Source organism: Poecilia mexicana, unplaced genomic scaffold (genome assembly GCF_051168715.1).
Source record: "Poecilia mexicana isolate PSO_F unplaced genomic scaffold, ASM5116871v1 scaffold_7, whole genome shotgun sequence".
Lineage (NCBI taxonomy): Eukaryota > Metazoa > Chordata > Actinopteri > Cyprinodontiformes > Poeciliidae > Poecilia > Poecilia mexicana.
In genome coordinates, this window is record NW_028263376.1 from 5341192 (window position 1) to 5360682 (window position 19491).

At 39.2% G+C, this 19491-nt stretch overlaps 1 protein-coding gene across 1 annotated transcript in view; it reads right to left on the reverse strand.

The window, feature by feature from the left end:
• Nucleotides 1-1722: 1722 nt before the first annotated feature.
• lamb2 (laminin, beta 2 (laminin S)) overlaps nucleotides 1723-19491 on the reverse strand; it is a 44784-nt gene continuing 27015 nt past the window's right edge. Inside the window, exons 16-35 of the mRNA XM_088006916.1 lie at nucleotides 19030-19157; nucleotides 18725-18857; nucleotides 18451-18643; nucleotides 17320-17463; nucleotides 16234-16465; nucleotides 15651-15820; nucleotides 12274-12498; nucleotides 11955-12172; nucleotides 11585-11681; nucleotides 10694-10875; nucleotides 10414-10604; nucleotides 9656-9840; nucleotides 9326-9567; nucleotides 8188-8391; nucleotides 6646-6790; nucleotides 6340-6547; nucleotides 6104-6245; nucleotides 4899-5075; nucleotides 4251-4410; nucleotides 1723-4134 (exon numbers count right to left, since the gene is read on the reverse strand). Coding sequence (XP_087863042.1) covers nucleotides 3998-4134; nucleotides 4251-4410; nucleotides 4899-5075; nucleotides 6104-6245; nucleotides 6340-6547; nucleotides 6646-6790; nucleotides 8188-8391; nucleotides 9326-9567; nucleotides 9656-9840; nucleotides 10414-10604; nucleotides 10694-10875; nucleotides 11585-11681; nucleotides 11955-12172; nucleotides 12274-12498; nucleotides 15651-15820; nucleotides 16234-16465; nucleotides 17320-17463; nucleotides 18451-18643; nucleotides 18725-18857; nucleotides 19030-19157 — 3513 coding nt within the window. The 3' untranslated portion in view covers nucleotides 1723-3997. The remainder of the gene's footprint in view (nucleotides 4135-4250; nucleotides 4411-4898; nucleotides 5076-6103; nucleotides 6246-6339; nucleotides 6548-6645; nucleotides 6791-8187; nucleotides 8392-9325; nucleotides 9568-9655; nucleotides 9841-10413; nucleotides 10605-10693; nucleotides 10876-11584; nucleotides 11682-11954; nucleotides 12173-12273; nucleotides 12499-15650; nucleotides 15821-16233; nucleotides 16466-17319; nucleotides 17464-18450; nucleotides 18644-18724; nucleotides 18858-19029; nucleotides 19158-19491) is intronic.

Genomic DNA, 19491 nt, shown 5'->3' on the forward strand with positions numbered 1-19491 from the left:
AAACTTCAAAAATAACATACATTTATTAACGTAACTAACGTCATCTAGATTTTCAGATCAACACACACAAAAAGAATCATTCAATGTTGAGGGGGAAAAAAAAGACAAATATACCCAGTAATTTGCCATTTAAGTTAAATTATGCAACCAAGTCCCCAGTGGAAATAATCGGGCTCAGCAGGCTGTTGACAGAAACATGGCCTCAGAAAGCTCACACCTAATAAGGAGAGTGCTTGCATTCAAAGCAAATAATGTTTTCAACGTGGCAGTATGTGATTATGGAACCAGAGGACACAATGGGCAGTTTTTTACAAATGTACAAAAAAACAATTTTTTTACACATTTGTTGTAAAATATAACAAAACAAAAACAAATGTGTACTAATCTGCACATCTCATACAGATTATGAAGAGACAGCTAATCTGTGGGGGAAAAAAATCAAGCTCCCCTGGCTTCTTCAAGTGCTCTCAGTGATACTACTAGACTCAACCAATAAAAATCCAGGAGGATCTTAACACTGTCAATCATGCTGGCATACCTGCAGCTATGCTACAGCATCCTCCCAGAGTCTGCCAGGAATGATAAGGCTAATTAACATGGTCACCAGTGATAGTGGATAAACATTTTTTTCTGAAATATTAAGTTATTTCTGCGCCATAAGCACATTGAGCAGTGCGTAGATGAGGATGATTGACAGCACTAAGATGCTCCTTCTGATTCTGATTAGTTGTTTGTGATTGGGAATGGCACATTTCTGTAGACAGCAATTGTAGCTCAGGGAGAAGGTGGAGGTGCTCAATCTTTTCAAGGCATGATGACGCTTCTAACAAATATGCAAAAAACTTTTTTTATGCTGCAGCTTTAACACTCCAAACATGGCAGCATCATCCTCAGGGATGTTTTTAACAGGGAACTGCAAAATGGTCTGAGTTAATAGGAAGTTTAAATCACAAGGGATATTTTTAAATTAATTATTATTTATTATTAATTTTTTTTTTAAATGGCCCAGTTAAAATTTGACCCCAAATCTAATGGAGGACCTGTAGCAAAACTTGGGAATTTTTGTTCAGATGCTCTCAGTTCAAGCTGACCAAGCCTAAGAAATTTTGTAAAGAATGGACAAAAATTAGTGTCTAAATGACAAAGGGTGGTAAAGATTTACCTCATCTGTCACATAAAATCCCAACTTAAAGGTCCAGAGCTATTCATGGAACTTCTCTGTATAGAAGTAAAGAAATATGTTCTTATCTAACTTTTAGCAAACTGACAGACCTGTCCTGAATAGGAGTGGGCTCATACAAATATAGTCAGATGAACAGGCGAGCTGACTCAGACTAGTTACATTTGGACATGAACTATTTTTAGAAAACAGCTTTGTCCCTTTTGCAGCTGCCCAATGAGGCCAACATTATCCTCCGTTTATTAAAATAATCCAGTTTTGTGGCAAGTTAATGTTTGCTGTAACGACTTTGCTTTAATCACGGATACCTATACTTCTATATATTTCTTCTTCATTGCTGTTAATCTGAGCTTGCATGCTGACTGTCATTTCGCCCTGTTGTCTGGTCCGTCATTACCTTTCTAACATGGATCTAATAAAAAGCTGACTCAGCTTTTCAGATGGGGTGCTGCTGGCTGGAGGACTAAGAGAGGAACACATGCATGTTAGACCAGCAAAAACAACCATCATGGAAGAATATTTATAGACAGAAAAATCTGAAATGACTTCATATTCATCTTTATTCAGAAAACTGCAAAACTTAACAAGGTACCTTTGGTGTTTCCATTGCCAATGACCAGTCATTGATACTGAAATATGTAAAAAAAAAAGAAAAAAAAAGAAAAGATTTTTGCACTAGTCACATTTTGCAAAACTCAAACTCACATGCACAATGCCAATTGTCCACAATACTGACAGCATAAGGCACTTTTAAAACCAGTATTTCACTTTTTTCACTTCAGCATCAGAGATCAGTAACTGCAGGTCTAGCTTGTTCCGTCACAAAATACAGCATGTGAGAAACATTCAGTATCTCAGCAGTGCCTAATGGCTTTTTTTATTTTATTCCAGTCTATTTTAAAAACAGCTTCAACCTTTATGTCTAAGGGTCACATACTCCATTATACTCTGTAAATGTAATATCTAATGTTACATTTGCAAACATTTTTAAACAATGTCAGGTTGATGTTGACCATATTCCATCCATCCATTCATTGTCTATACCGCTCATTGCGGAGTGGGAGGAAGCCAGAGAGAACCTACGAATGAACAGGCAGATCGTGCAAAAAGACACCAGGCTGGGATTTGAACCCAGGACTTTTTGGTGCAAGGCAACAGTGCTACCAACTATTCCACTCTGCAGCCTGTTGACCATATTTTTCACTCTGTACACTTCAGACTTCCAGCACAAGTCTGACTTCTGTCATCTACAGAAATACTCAGATGACTCAGCAGTTGTTGTGTGTATCAGAGATGGACAAGAGGCCGAGTACAGAGATCTGGTGGACCGCTTTGTGGCATGGTGTAGGAACAATCATCTCATCTTAAATGCGAACAAAACAAAGGAAATGATTGTTGATTAAAGAAGGCTGGATTTGTTCTGGGGACGACTGTGGAACCTCTGGAGATTATTATGCAAAGAAGGATTCTTCATAGGATCAAGAAAATCATGGACAACTCTGACCATCCTCTTCACGATACTGTCTTGGCAAGGCAGAGCATCTTCAGTCAGAGGCTTCTTCAGATTCAGTGCAGTGCAGACTGCTGCAGAAGATCTTTCCTGCCAACAGCCATCACCATTCTAAATTAATGAGTTACAACATTTAATTTCCCTTTGGGATTAATAAAGTATTTCTGAAATGAATGGAATTTAATATTTGTTGTTTTAAATCTGTTTTTGTTTAAATTTATCCTATGTGTTTTTATCCTGTTTGTTGAAGCTATTCAAATGGCTATAGTGTGTTGCCAGCAATGTTTTATATAAATGGCCACCACTAGACCACACCGTCATTTCTTTAGGTTCACTGTCACCAGTGAATAGTTCCACCTATTCATCTCAAAAGTAGTGTGTTGTGCAGAATTTTTTTTTTTGCATTATTTGAATTTTAATCATGATGAAAATAAAATCTTATTTTCTGTAGCACCATGTTCTGTAGCTGAGCTCAGAACATGGTGCTGAGCTCAGCTCAGAATACACTTCCAACTTCAGCTCAACCTCACACTGAAAAACTGTATTACAAATTTAATTTGTACTTTCAGTAAAATTATTTAGTGAGAAAATAATGCCATGTGAAAAAAAAAAATATTTGAAAAGTGGCACAATTAGGGGTACCCATTCTCTCGTAAATAGCCCACATGGTTTCTGAAGGATTGTGGCCTTGGATCTTGGATGTTTATGGAAAATTGATTTTGGATCTGGTGCTCCACTTCTGTGTTGGTTTGGCCAAATATCGTAGATCATCATCCTTCTGGAAGTCCCGATGTCAAACTGTTTTCAGCGTACTGGAGGAGTTGACCTGATTTTTATTTAACTTTTTAAGCCCTTTCCATGGCTTTTATGATGTAATGCACCTATGGAACAGAAGCATGTCCACAGCATTGTAGCCGTTTGCAGCCAAATTGTTGTCATGGTGATTCAAAGATACCACTCTTAGTTCTATAGTGAACTCTGGAATAATACATATTGGTTTTGAAAACTTAAATGCAAACATTCAAAGTTGTGTTCCAAATTCAAAACAACAGTAATAACCACAAACTAAATGTGAGTAAAATATGTGCTCATTGACAAACTTTAACATCCTTTGCCGTTACTATGTTTTTTTTAATGTAAGAATTAGCCATTTCCATTTGAATGGAAAACACTAACTGGGTTCACCATATGGACACTGGCTTGCAGAGAGATTTATTTTCCCTTGAAAGCCTAGCACCATGTCTCTATATATCTAACATAAAATAACAGTAGTGGACGTCTTTCCTTGCGGTTTTGGAGGGGCTCGTTTACTGGCACGTGTTGTAGATCTGGATCTGTTTGTTAATGTCGTTGAGGATGCTCCTCATCTTGTCCTCCAAACCGTCCAGCTGCCGGACTCTCCCCTCCAGCTTCCTCTGGTTCTCCTCATAGTTTTTCTCCAGCTCTGCACCAAGCATGAAAAAGAAAAAAATATTTTAGCCTTAAAATGTCACCTTTAATCAACTACATACTCCATTTTCTTCCTGAAACGTAGGCAATTCCTCTACAACTAAGCAGCACCTGCTAGTTTCTGTAGCTTATTCTGAGCATCGTTGAGGAGCTCCTTGGCTTCCTCTCGGAGACTCTCTGCCTTCTTCTTGGCGTCCCGCACGGCCTTGGCCTTGGTGTCCACTCGTTGTTGCACCTCGTTGAATTTGTCTGTCAGCTGGCCGTCTAGAATCTGAGCATAATGTGGATTGTTTAATAAAATACAACAGAATACACTTTATTGATCTCCAAGGAGACAGTGGTTATTTGTTGAGACAGTGGTTATTTGCAAGCTACTCCGCAAGGTGTTAAATATTGATAAGTACAATATTTACCAATATTTAACAATATATGGCTAGACTGAAGGAACTGAATGGGGGAGTTGCAGGGAAGGAAGCCTTGAAGCTCAGAAACTGCAGCTCAGAGAAGGAGCTGCGTCTCAAAGGTGGCACTAAGTCCAACCAGGTGTTTTGAACAGCTGGTTGTTCAAAACACCAGCTGTGTTAAATATCATTTAATATTAGATTAAATGATTTCTCAAACATCCATGAAAGAATCAAGGCAACACTGCAAGTATGTCTTTGATAAGGGAATAACATTAAGATATGAAGCTCAATAAGGTTGATTTTACATAAATCTGCCCCTTTAAACGATACGAGGATCGTGCAGTCAGACACAGACCTGCTTGGCTTCGTTTGCCTTGTCCCGGGCCATGGTGGCCGTCTCTTCAGCTCGGGCTGCTGCCATGCTGTTGTTGGCTCGCTTGGTCTTCAGCACATTGATCTCTTGTTCAAGTGTGCCAAGCCGACCCATTGCATCATCCAGGTTCTTCTCACTGTTGGAGGTTTCTGTCTCAATCTATGTAGAATAAGAGTTTGCAAATGATAATTTAATCACACGCAGTTTGGCTTGAAGGGAGCTCATCTGGCTGAGTCATTGTTGACATACTGAGCACACTGTTTTCTTTTAAAAAAACTGAAAACAACTGGTGACCACCAGGGGGCAGCAAACACCAAAAAGTAACAATATTATATATGGCAATAGAAAGATATACTTTCAAACTTGAATTATTTAAAAACTTAAAGTGCTGACCCGTGTGCAAAAAGCATTAAAATAAATATATACAAGTTTTTTTTATTAAAGTAGCATTATTTCAGGGTAAAAATTAAGAAATAGTCAATACTTTCGCACCCCCCCCCCCCCAAGTAGAATAATTGAGTAAGAATCACTTCAAAATACATTTTCAAATTAATATGATTCAGAAAAGAACTTCATATTATTAGAGGCTTTGCAATTAATTAATATGAATCAATCATATTTTTTCAGATACCAATATTTTACATATGATCAATTTAAACAAATTTTGTTTGGCAACTGAAACAATGAAAATGGATGACAGTGGAAAAAAAAGTTTTCCTGAAATGTTAAGTTATTTCTAGGCCATTAGCACATTTAGAAATGTACTAAATTTCTAAATTAGCAGGGTTTTAATGCTGTTGATTGACAGCATTGAGACCCTCCTCCTGGCTCTGATTGGTTGTTTTTGACCGGGAGCAGTGTATTTCTTCAGACGAAGTTAGTAGCACTTGGAGGATGTGAAGGACATCTATCTTTTCACAGATTTTCTGTCTCATACTGTCACGACATGGTGTCACTTTTAACAAATATGTAAAAAGAGACTTTTTAAATAAAAGTTACATATCCCAGCTTTTAGGCTTTTTATGTTTTTATTTTTTTTTAAAACATCTTTATCTAGTGTTCAAATAAATGCTGAATAGCACTGCTGAATATTTTGTTCTATAAAATTAATATGAGATTCATATTAAAAATCCTCCATGCTTGTCATTTCTTCTGCATTTCAAACACAGCACTAAGACGATGCTGACCTCAGCCAGTCGATTCTCAGTGTCTCTGATGTCTGCCCTGGCACTCGCTATGGCTTTCTCAGCTGAAGTCTGGGCTGTCTTAGCATCCACCAAGGCCTGCTTCACCGTCTCCGCTGTGCTTTTCAAACCCTCAGCACGATGCCTTACCATCAACAATGAACAAATGTCAGTAAATTAGCTCAGGTATTTAAAAAAAACTTCCCCACAAAAAAGCAATCTGACTCCGTTATCACTACCTTGCCCTCTTGGCGTCCAGTAGCAGTTTCTCTGCCTTTTGAACGTCATCCTGTGTCTGCTGCAGGATGGCGTCCACGTTGGACAGGCTGCGGACGCGGTCCTTGATCTCGTCGGCGAGTTGTCTGATCTGTAGGGGTGAGGCGGGGATGGAGAGCTGCAGCACATGGTTCGCCACCGCCTCGATGCTGTCTGGATCGGCTCCCTCCTCTGTAAAGAGATCAAGGGGAGTCAGGGTTCAGCACAGGAGGCTGCACTAACAGTGACTGCTGTTATTCAGCAAGCGTGGACTCTTATCGAAGACTGACGAGTGAGGAAGTCCCTGATCTGTTTGATCAGGTCTCTGAGGTTGTTGTTGGAGCGCTCCACTTTGTTCTTTGTGGCCTTGGCTTTATCCAGAGCAGCTTGGGCTTTACCCTTAGCCTCCTCTGCCTTGGCCTTAGCTTCCTTTACCTGCACAGCATACAGGTAAGTAATTAACCTTCAGAAAGACAACAATGAAATTTCACAAATATAACAAGAATAAAAAATTCCTGCTGAAAAAAGCAAACTTCAGAATGAAAAGTTTCCAAAAATATAAACGTGGACATTTTAAGATACTGTTAGATATTTTTTGGTATTATCATTTTGTTATTACTTTAGTTCATATTCAGTCTAATGTTAATCAGTATTATTGTGATTTTTAGTTTAAAGTGTTCTCTTACTTATGTGTGTATAAACTGACCTGGAGGTTACGACTGACTGTTTCATCTTCATGTGTAACAGTTAACTCTGTGTTTCCCAGACCTTAATTCTTATCAACCAGAATACCTCCTAACTGCCTGTGAGCAGTCATATTTTGTCTCTTGTTTATCCTCCCTCTTTGAAATGAAATGAAATGAAATGAAATTTTATTCGAACATGATACAAATATAAAAATAAAATAGTGCACAGTAACAAGAAGTGCATAAGAAAGAAGAGAAAATACAGATTTTTTGTTTCAGTTAACATATCATGCTCAATCAGTTATCACACCTGGAACTGAGTTCCTGGTTTGTTTAGGTTAAATGTTTTACGACCTCTGTTGTTTTCCTGACTGCCCCCTGTGACTGTTTTTCTTTGACAATAAAAGAAGGAGCTCACGTGAAAGCAGATCAGAACTCTCTGTCAGCAGCTCAGAGGAGGTTGTTGATGGAGATTTCTCCTTTTGCAAAAGTTTTGTCATAAAATTCATATACGTTGTCTGTGGTCCTTTATGTAGGTTCGAGAAAAAAAAATACCTAACAGATACAGTACCTTACAAAAGTATTGATAGTTATGGGCATTTGTCATATCATTTATCATGATAAATGTCTTAGAATGATTAGGGGTCTGCAACCTGAAAGTGGCTCTTTGGACCTTCCTTACTAGCTCTTAATATTTGGTTCAAGAAAGTTTAGAAAGACAAAAATATTTAAAAATATAGATATAAAAAAATGCAGATTTTAGCTGGGGACTTTTGTGTTTTATTTTGCATGAAACAAATCCTGCGTTGAATTTTCACGACAGAATGACACAGGTATCACCAATATTTGTTAATTTTTTTCTCACTCATTATGTTGTAAACTTAGTGTTTTTTATTTGCATAATTTTCCACATCCCAGAAAATGCATCAATAAATTGATTTAAGTTTTTCTTTGTTTTAAAACCAAAAAACAGAAATAAAAGGGTGATTCTTTAAAATGACCACAGACAGAAAGCTTAAGTTATCATCCAACATATTTGGCTCTAAATCAGATGTATGTAGCTGGACTGAGAGTGAAATCGGCTCTCTGGTTGGTACATGTTGCAGACCATGTGATAGCCTCTGTGTGCTCCATGTGTAGTCTTACCTTGGTGAATAGTTCCTGCATCTCCCCCATGGCTTTGTTCAGCTCCTTCTCTGCATGTTTGGCTCTCTCCAAAGCAGTGTCAGCTGCGGCCACGGCTCCGTTGCAGTTCAGGCCTCCGCAGTGACGGTTCCCTTCGTCGTCACGGCAGCCAGCTCCTCCACAGGGGTTCTCCGTGCAGGGAACATCATCTAGAGAACCACAGATCTGTTGGCGCAAATGGAGAATATTAGCAGAGCTTCACAGCTAAAGCAAATACGGAATAAATTTGAACTCACTTTTATGTAATATTAAAAGTGACTGAAGGTGTTATACAAGCTTGTCATAAGAAAAATTTTTACTGGATGATAAATTGTCCCAGAAATATTGTGAAAAACAGCAATGTTGTTTTGAGAATATTTTCAACAAATATACTCACAATAATGCAAGTTTGTTCTCTCAAAGACCAATAAACTTTAATTTTGGGGAAAAAACATTATCACTGGAACCGTTATGTTTAAATATCCAAAACGAAACAACAACCAAAACCAAAACACGAAACAGAAATAAAAGCCACAAACAAAAGAAACCATAAATAAAATGGTTTATCATGTTTTTATAAACAAAATTGCCCTGAAAAATATAATCATCAGAATGAAAATTATTGAGCTCATTTTAATTATGTCTATTGTATCAGGCTTACTGTAATGTAAACTATTCTACAAATTTTAATTTTAGTTAGACTTACTTAGGAATCTAAGAAACCAAATAAAACTATTTTATGCAAGTGCCTTTTCTTTATTTTAATGGGTAGGAGTGCACTGATTGCAATATTTTGGCTGATCCCTGATTTCTAAAAAACCTCACCTGCCGATTCAGATTTTGGTTGATGCCAATTTTTTTGATTGCTAAGTTGGTAACGATGGATTGACTGTTGTTATCTGCACATGTGCAGACGTGACCTGGTGGGCGGGTCTGTCAGTCATCCCTCTCTCATGGCAGAGAGAAATAAGATGGTGGCTGAGATGTGATAAGATCAGTTGCCAATTGCCGATCACCAAAAATGAAGGAAATCAGGGCATTCAGGCATGGGATTAAAAAACACCTTGTGGTGTCAAAAACTTGAAAGCAGTGCTTCAAAGAACAAAGCAATGGACCCAACCTTCTCATTGAGCGTTTTCATGTCCAGACCCTGGGCTCGGGCCTTCAGCTCCCCCAGAGCCCGCTTGTTTGCTGCGCTCTTCCGGTTGAAGTCGTCCTTCTTCCCGGCAATCAGGCGCTCGGTGCGGCGGCGAGTGTCTGCTGACTGACTGACCGTGTTAGGCTTGGTGGTGGTTGACTGGTTGGCCCGTCGCTCAGCGTCTCGAGACATGTTGTGGGAGCTGCGGATGCTGTCATATGCTCCTGGAGGAAGAAAAAGGACCGGATCAGTTGGGGTGCATGTTAGAAATGGAAAACACAACAGTTTCGTCTGAGCTTTGTTTCATCCCACCTAAGAAATTTGAGTTTTTCAGGATATCCAGTTGATGATTCAGCTGCTCCGATGTGAGGTTCAGTTCTCGAGCCTCCCGCTCCAGAGTATTCAGCTCCTTGCTTGCGTCAGAGTTTCGATCCTGGATGATTGTTAAATCTCCCTCCACGTGGTTTAGGGCTTCGGTTGTCTCACCAATTTGTGCCCTTTGATACACAACAAGGTTGAGTAATATAAGAGGAGGCTTTGAGATTAATGTCAGAAATATTTGACAATAAAAGTGTACATTTCTGATCATCAAAAGTAAAAAATTTCAGCTTTGAAAAGTAAAACATTTGCAAGAAGAAAAACTCAGAAAATTTTGGATTAATCTCAGAAATCTTCTAGAAAAAACGAGGAAATTTCCAGGTCTTTTTCTAGAAAATTTCTGAGATTAATCTAAAAATGTTTGAGTTTTTGTCAGAAATTTACTACTCCTTTTTTCTATCTACAATGGTAATCGTAATTATTGGATGAGTGTCTCAAAGGTAAAAATTTGATTAATAATATGTAAATAATTGTTAAATCCATGACGATAATGTGAGGTTTAAGTGTCACTTTATGTAGATGTAGATTATTCGGCGTGTGTAGACTTAAAGGACAGTATATTTATGTGCATGAAAGGTGTAAAATTGCATGTCAATTGGCATGACTACTTGTCTCGTTATTATTTCAGTTTTATCTTTTATTGTCTGTCAAAAATAAATAAATTAAAAAGTAGTGGAGTGAAACAGAAGTACCTGAGATCCTCAATAAGAGCCATCAGAGTAGCCACAGCTGCAGTCGTGGCATTTCTTGCGTTGATGATGGCCTGAGCTTGAGCCAGCTTCGCCTCCAGGTCTTTGAAGGTTTTCTCATAAGGTCCAATAAGCCCAGTGCTTTGAATCTCATTGGCCCGCTCCGCAAGAGTCTTGGTGCGTACTGACAGGTCCTGATGATAAGAGTGAAAACAACAATTTTTCACGTTTAATCAGTATTTGTTTGAGAATAAACTCCCTCGTTTTTCACTCAGAGCTGCACCTGAACTATCCGATCCCAGTCTCCGAAGCACTGGTGACAGGGCTGGCAGTTGGGAAATTGGCCGGCAAAGCCTCTGGCACACTGGTCGCAGCGAACGCCCGACACCCCCTGTCGGCAGACGCAGTGTCCGGTCGCGCGGTTACACTGAGACGTCTCAATCCCTCGCCAGTCACAGTCACACGCTACAGAGGGAAAACACAAGAGGGCTGCTTAATATTAAAAAAATATTTCATCGGACATAATATTGGTCTGTTTTTATCTTTTTGATCTATGTTTCCTAGTAGGCCTGTCACAATAAACAATAAATCAATTAATCACATGAAAAAACAAGCTCAATAATTTCCATTTGCATGATTTATTGTTTTTCTCTTTCTTTCCCTTTCTACCTGAAACCTTGGTTTCAGGTAGGATAACCTTTATCTTGCAGGATAAAGGTATCCTGCAAGATACCTTTATCATTTTTGGCCATATCAAATATGTCTACTGGCTAAATATAGCATTAGCATGAAAAATACAACTTTATAGCTCATAAAATGTATTAGCCAACAATTACTGCACTCCAATATGATATTGTCCTTTACAATATGATTACTGCACACACACACTGATGATGCAGTTGAGATATACTGTCAAGTGTTAGTGAATGGTAATAGCAAAGATTATTTAGCTTTTCAACACAATGAATAAAAGACAACATAAAAGTTAACATATTTATTTTCTTATTTTAAGTAGTAATTGAATTATTTGTATATTTGTGTTTTTTATGTATTGTTTTTAATATTATACAAAATTGGTTTGAGTGGTTAAATAAAACACCTGCAGAATGTACTAAAATACTTAACTGCAGATCTGACCATGTGTACTAAGTTAGTGAATCGTTATGTTTCTGACCTCTGCACAGAGTCCGGGGGTCTCCCCAGAAATTCTCCCCACATTCTGTGCAGGTCTTTCCTCCAAACCCTTCTCGGCATTGGCACTGCCCTGTAAACTGTGGTACAGAAAGCAAAAGAAATACAACTCTTAGGACTTTAAACTTACTTTAAATTTCCTTTCAGATCAGAGGATCTCCTTCCATCTTGTTCCTTAGCTTCCATAAACTCCTTAATGCTAAAAGAATTCTCACTATGCCCATTAATGCCCACAGCTGTAACACTCACAGGCTAGTTACCATTGTTTAATCCTTTATCTTATATGTGCAAACATCCAATGTCAAGCAACATGACCTGCCATAGAACAGTGCTTAGCTCCATGCCTTACTTACTTCATTGCAGGAGGATGTGACAGAGTTGTTGGGATCACAGTTGCACGCTTCACAGCCGTTCCCACTGGCCAGGTTCCAGTGGTTGGGGGCGCAGTGGTCGCATGCCAGACCTACGACATTTGCCAGACATTGACACTGGCCCGTGGCACGCTGGCACACACAGTCTTCACGCTCCATGCACTGGCTGCGCTCCGTGCCCAAAAAGTTGCATATGCACTCTGAACAAGGAAAAAATAAAGAAATAAACAACACAATCTGTCAATGAAACAATCTATTTTCTTTTCTGGACAGATTATGTTTTTAGAAAACTTTTACAAACTCCTGCAGTTGCGTCGGGACGCATCTCCAAAGTATCCACTCCTGCAGATGCCACAGTTGGAGCCCTCTGTGTTGTAAAGGCACTTCCTGCACTCCCCAGTCTGCCTGTCGCATGCGTCCATGTCTGACATGTCTATGTTATTGTTGCACTGGCATGGCTGACAACGCCCTCCCGGCTGAGAGGGGTTGCCGTAGTAACCTGGGGCGCATTCTTCACATCGGGCGCCTGAGTTGAAACAGGAAGAGGAGGAGCAAACACATTTCAATGAAAAGTGCACTTAAGGATTTCCCAACTTGATTTTATGGTGGATGGAATGGGGGAGGGAAGGAAGCAGGGATATTGTTAAACTTGCAGCAGAAATGGGACATTTTGGTTTAACTGTGTCTTTTTTCTATTACTGAATCAGGTCTAAATAGTTACAGGCAGCCATTTCCTTCTCAAAAAACATAAGTCTTGAAAGGATGGAGATAAACATATGCGGAAAGCTGTGTCACCAGTATCAGCTTTAGTTACTCATAGCTAAACACAACACAGTGAGGATGATGCAGTGCCTCTAAAAAGTATTTGGATGTTTTCCCGTTTTAATGCTTTTACAAATCAAACATGATAAAAAAAAGTGGCTTTTTTTGACCAAAACTTTACACCGTTAACAACAAAATAATGACAAACAAAAATGATCCTCAAAATAACAACACCTTCTTAAAGATTGTTTTTTTAAATGTACTTTTAAACTGACAAGCTTCAGCAGATTGCATCTTCTATTCTGTTATTATGGAATGTGATTTTATGTTAAAGAAAGCTTAAAACCCCATAATCTTGTTTTTGAATTAAAACAAAAAGTACAGCAATTTTTCTAGTAATTGCTCGTTTACACAACCATTATGAATTTATCTCGGCTTCTGGTGTACATAGTTACCACTCACAGGAGAATGGTTAAAATTCAGATTTGGAAAGATCCTCAATGCAATCTGAATTGACCATGGGCATGTTAAAGATTACAAAAAACAGAGATTGGAACAAATATTTAATAAATATCACCACAAAACAAGGACTAAGATGCTTTTTATAGTGACATCATTCAGTCGTGCACCAACTGATTAGCAAGACACTGAACCAGACTGAGGAACATCCAGTTTTACTTACTGTAGAAAGATTCTGGGTCAGGTCTCAGTTTGATGGATATTTACTCTGACCTGGCTCAAAGCTGGTTTTTGCATCATTTAATCTGTGACTGTTACCTTAGGTGCAAACATCACAACTCAGGAAGTGAGAGGAAAACTGAACCATCTTTTGAACCAGGTCTCACATGGAAGTGTGTTGTAGCACAACAGTGCTGCTGGGTTCATGCATGGGTAAGACTGGTGAGGAGGACAGTAGGCTCGGTGGATTAAAACAAAACAAACAAAAATAAAGAATAAAAAAAATAGGAGAGGGTAGCAGGAATGGGAGAGGGCCGACTGTCATTACTCACGCTTAAAAACGGTCGCCCCGGAGCGTTTAACAATCCCTGTGCCAGTAGTACAGGGGAGGAAGGAAATGAAAACCATTACCATTCACTAAACCCCAAACAGAATCACTGCTGTTATAACCTCACTGGAAGTTTTTACTTCACAAAAAGTGCCTTGAAAATTGCTTGGAACTTATAGATCTGCTCTCAGTTCTGCTTTTTTGCGACACTAAAATGTTTCAGATTGTCAAGCTAATTTTAACATCAGGCTAAGATGATTACAAAAAGCAAGGGTTAAAGTTAGGGTTAGAAGAATTTCCAGCTGTCGGTTTGTGACCTAGACCTCAACTGCACTCAACTTATGCAGCACAACCACCTGAAGCAAAGCAGCAAGTTTAATAACTCCAAAAACAAACAAAAAAGTAGATTTTGGAGAAGATGACTTAAAATAACTGCTTAAAGAACTTAAATTTGAAGGCCAGGCCAGGTGATTTAATGCAGGAAAACCCTCCAATGTGGTCGAACTAGAAGCAAATCAATAAAGAGGAGTGGGCCAAAATTCCCCCAAGCAAAGTAAAAGACTCATTGTGAGACGTTGCACATGTTTGATGGGAGCTAATAGGACAAATAGTTGGCATGAACATTTATCAGGTCGAAGAAAGTTTTAAAAAAATCACATAGGATTAGATTGTTTTGGATAGCTTGTCTTCCCTAAGATGTGAAATAATCAAAAACTATTTTTTTATTTACAAAAGTCAACTTTGTCTGATAGAAAATAAAAATATGATGAGCTGAATGATTCATTTGTGACAAAAAAACCAAACACTTTGACAACACAATACATATGTATCTATATGTGTCGATATTGATCTATATCTATATCAATCTACATTTACAGGGGTGCCTATAGGATATATTTGGAGGGTACGCACCTGATCCACACAAACACAGCCACTTCCCTAACATACATAAACCGCACAAACCTAAACCACATTGACAGGCCACATGAACGCAAACCGCATGCCACAGAAGCCGCAGATCTGATCCACACAAAGCTCAACTGTCACGCACAGTGTGACACACACACACAAACCTATATGCCCACATAGCATTTTGTAATTTTAAAAAAATAAATTATACTAAATAATAACGACACGAAAGCAAAGCCTACCCGTGTGAGGAGGAGGATGCTGATGCTCGGGTGGTTTATCTGAGACTTCCAGAGAAGGATGTGAAGCGACAAGGTTTGCTTCATTTCTCCTCTCTGTGATGTTTTGACTAGATTTAACTGTTCAGCTCTCCCAGTCTAGCGTGATGCTGAGGAAGAGCACGGAAGATGTCACAGTCTGTCAATGGAGGATTGATGGGGCCAATGGATTTTTGTGTTTTTTTATACACAAAAAACTCGTAAAAGCCCACATGGACCGCGCACATGCAAGATAAAAAGCTCAGTTGGGATCAGAACAACTCCTGTTAGATCTGCGTCAGCGACACGTCTAGATATTTATTTTTAGCTGACAGAAAGAGCGCCAAATAAACAAAACTGACCAATAACATTCAGATTTAGGACATTCATGTGCCCACCCCCACAGACTTAAAAAGACTTGGGCTACGTACACAAAAGACCTTTTTTATTTTTTTTCCTACAATTTTGTTAATAGCAAATGGGGAAAATAATAAAAATACTCTGAGGAAAACCTTGAGGTACGTACAGCCGTACAGCTTCAGGCACCCCTGTATATTCATATTGATCGATAGATAGATAGACAGACCGATCGATAGGTAGATCGATATAGATATTTTACATTTCATACATAGGTACATGCATAAATACATATGTACATAAAATCCTGTTTCATTGCATTAAATCAATTTAATTTCTGTCTATCCACACTTTCATCATTGTAACTTTTACTTATTTGATGCTTACCTGTGTAACCTTGGTTACAGTTGCAGATAATTTGTCGATTGCGGTTGTCTTGGTAACAGGATGTGGCAAAGTGGCGTCCACTGTGGGGGCCATCTGGACATGGGCATGGGCGACACTGACCACCAGATGATATACCCAAAACTGGGTTCCCATAATAACCATTGGCACACCTACAGGAACACAAATAAAGTTAAAAAAAAATAATGGATGATAGGATGTAGGTTTCCTAAAACTCCTGTCGAGGTCAAAGTTATTTTCATAGTGAGTTAAATATCATTTAACTCATAAGGAAACAAAAAGAAAGAAGACATCATGTCTGGATTATTCTGGCAGCATTTAGGAGCTGTTCACATAAATAAATATTTTGAATAAACATTTTGTTTTTTTAAGTGAAAAAAGGATTCCTCTGACCTGATTACAGGAGACAAAACAACCTCATTCAAAGAAAATGAAAAACGAGTTTAGCCACAACTGAGATTAGTTCAAAATGATCTCTTGCTCTGTAAGCGGTGTACATAACATTTTACTGCATTGCATAATTCATTCAAATAACGTTTTAACCAAATGTATTCTGGAAAGCCACCTGTCACAACTGTCCCCTCCGGTGTTGTCCCTGCAGTTGATGCAGATTCCGCTTCTCTGGTCACAGTGGTTGGCATGTCCGTTACATTGGCAGGGTCGGCAGCTGGGAAAGCCCCAGTGACCTGCCTGACACCCATCGCACCTCTGACCAAACGCCCCGGGCCGGCACTGGCACTGCCCGGTGTACTTGTCACAGAGTCGAGTCACTGACCCCTCTGAGCTGCACTCGCATGCTGCCGAGACAAAGCACAGGATGTGGGGCCAGGAGCAGTAGATTGGGTGGGGGGGGAGGAGGAAAGGCAGGGAAGAGAGGTTTCTTTTAGAAATATTTACTTAGAAACAGTAGAGGGTGCCAACCATAAGTCTTCCAACTTCTTAAAGGTGTGTAACATTAAATCTAACATTAAATCCTATGCAAAGATTGCACATGTTACATTGCCTTGAAAACGTATTTATACCCATTCAATTTTTCACATTTCACCATTTTACAACCATAAACTACTGCGTATTTTATTGGATCTTACCTGAAACGAGTAACACAAGCTAGAACAGCAAAGCATAGTTATGATGTAGAAGGAAAAATTAAATAATTCTTTAGATTAAAACCTGAAAAGTGTGCAGTGCATTTGAATTTGCCCCCAACCAGTGACTTAGTATTGCTACTTCTACTATTTTTGCTGTGATTGCAGCTGTAAAGCTTTTTGGGAATGTCTCCACCAGCTTTGTAATATCTACAACTAAAATAAAATATTTCTGCTAATTCTTCCTTGCAAAATATCTCAAGCTGGGTCAAAACGGAAGGAAAGCATCTGAACAATAATTTTCATGCCCAGGTGATGCTCTGGTTCTCTTCTTTTCACCACCCCTTTCTTCTCGATACTCTTCCATAACGGCCAGAATTGTGAAGCGCACGACTTACAGCTGTCTAATTGACAAAATCACAGATTTATTTAACGAAGGATATCCAAAGCATGGATATTGTTTTCCAACTTTGAGAAAACTCCACTACACTCTTAATCTTAAAGTTAAGCAAAAGTCCTGTAGAGGAATTAAGAAGATATTGTGTGTCTTTATGCGAGTTCCTCACGTATGCAGCCTGAGGGTCCGAAGCCGTAAGTTCCCGGTGCACACTTGTCACAGCGCCGACCAATGATGTTGGACCTGCAGCGACACTGGCCCCCACGGGGATCACAAAGGGAGCTGATGGACCCCTGAGGGTCACAGTTGCAAGCTGATGGAGCAAAAACATGATATATATACATTTCAGCCGAAGTTGAAATATATATATCTATATGTGTATATTAGGGCTGCCAAAGTTAACAGGTTAATCACACACCATTAATGTTTTAACTGTGCAATTAACGCACAGGCTTCTGTATGTTTTGGACCTTGTCTCTACAGTTTGAATGTTATCTTCTTTGTTTCAACTGTTTCTTTAAGGGGCTGATCTCTTGTTTCTTAATGTCCCTCTCTCTCCCCTCCAGCCTACCCTCAGCTCTGAGGTAGGCTGGAGGGGAGAGAGAGGGATGTAAAATGTCTGACATTCTACATCTGAGAGGGAGGGAAACAGGAATAACCTGTTGTAGACATAAACAAAATTTATCAAAGCATAATTTTACATGCAGTGATTCAGTACTGAAGCAAAATTAACTTACATAAACAAATGAAAAACATTAAAATTATAATACAAAAGACATGAAAAATAACCCCATCTTCAGCTGTTCACATTTGTCCTGTTACAAAATGATTTACTTTTAATTAAATTTAACTGAATGTAAAACTTCTGCAGACTTTTGGGTCTAATAAGCTCCTCTTAATGAATCTTCCCCAGGAAAACAAACTTGTCATGGTTATGTGGGTCAGTTTCCCCTGTATAGTCAGACCTTTTCTGTTATTTTTAGAGGTTAGCAAACAAATCCGATGGAAAACAGCACAAAAATAAGTTCTATTCTAACAGCACCTTATGAGTCCTACTATTACACTCCCCACTGGTACATTTCATGCATTGTACTTCATTTGTTTCCCTTTTGTAATCCCACTTAAAATCCGTTGCCTTGGAAAATTTTCCTTCATGACAGATAAGACATAGTTATATTGTGTGGGAGTATATGGATAAGAGTACTTCTGGCAAGTGTGTTTGTGTGTATATATATATATATAAAATAAAAGACAGTCTCTTTCGCTTAAATGTAAACGAAAGAGACTGTCATTTCCTCACCCAAGGCTCCATCATTAATAACGGCTGACATGCTGCTGATGAGTTTAGCACAGGTATCGCTGATCTGTGGGCGGATGACACTCCTTGCTCCCTCCTGGCACCGGTACCGCTCAAAGGTCTGCTTCCTGACGTTTGAGGCAAGATCCCCAGTGTTGAACATCTCCATGGAGGAGTGACGCGGCATCAGCACAATCTGGAGCGGAGACGGCCATTACAGTCAGAGGATATCACCAGACACTAGAACTGCAGATCCAAAGACGCAATTTGATCTCACAGAGTCTATGAGGACGACAGCATAGTCTGCTCCGTTGAGGATGCTGTTAGCATCTTGATAACGTGTGAACTCCAAGCGGAGGGAGTATGTCACACTTCTCTCCAAACACACTGGCTGAGGAAGAACCACAAACCTTGGGAAGACAGAGGCAGCACTCAGTTCCCATCAACACTGAAAGAAAAGCTCACAAGTGTTGGTGCTTGGATGAGAATATACAAGTGTGTAAAGAAATCTGTGTGTGTGCGTGTGTGTGTGTATGTGCATGCGTGCGTGTGGGACATTGCTTGTTTGCATGAGTCCCACACCTGGCTCCGGCTGGCAGAGGGACGGTGAGTCTGTCGTCATCTGGGATGGTGTTCCCACAAGGGCTGCTGGTGGGAATGGAACCTGGACGGATCACAGTTATCTGCACCTCCTCCCAGTCCCGGGGCATCTAGAGTTCAGAGGGTATAAATTCCTTGAAATGATTCCCAGGCAAATAAACTAAAAAAACAACCCAACTAAGACCAATGTACAGCAGGGAAAATAAGTGTCAAACACGCCAATGTGTTTCTTGTTAAAAATATTACCAATTAAAAAGAAATTCACAACAGATGTCGGTAGCAACCCAAGTAGTCCACACATACAAAGAAATCAAAACTAAAGAAGCCAAAAAAAATGGTTATTTGTTAGGGAAATGATTCAGGGAATCATTCTTGAACACTTGAAGACAAGAAGGCAGCATAAAGGATTGGGTTATGGATACATCAATAAATCCCATGGTTTTG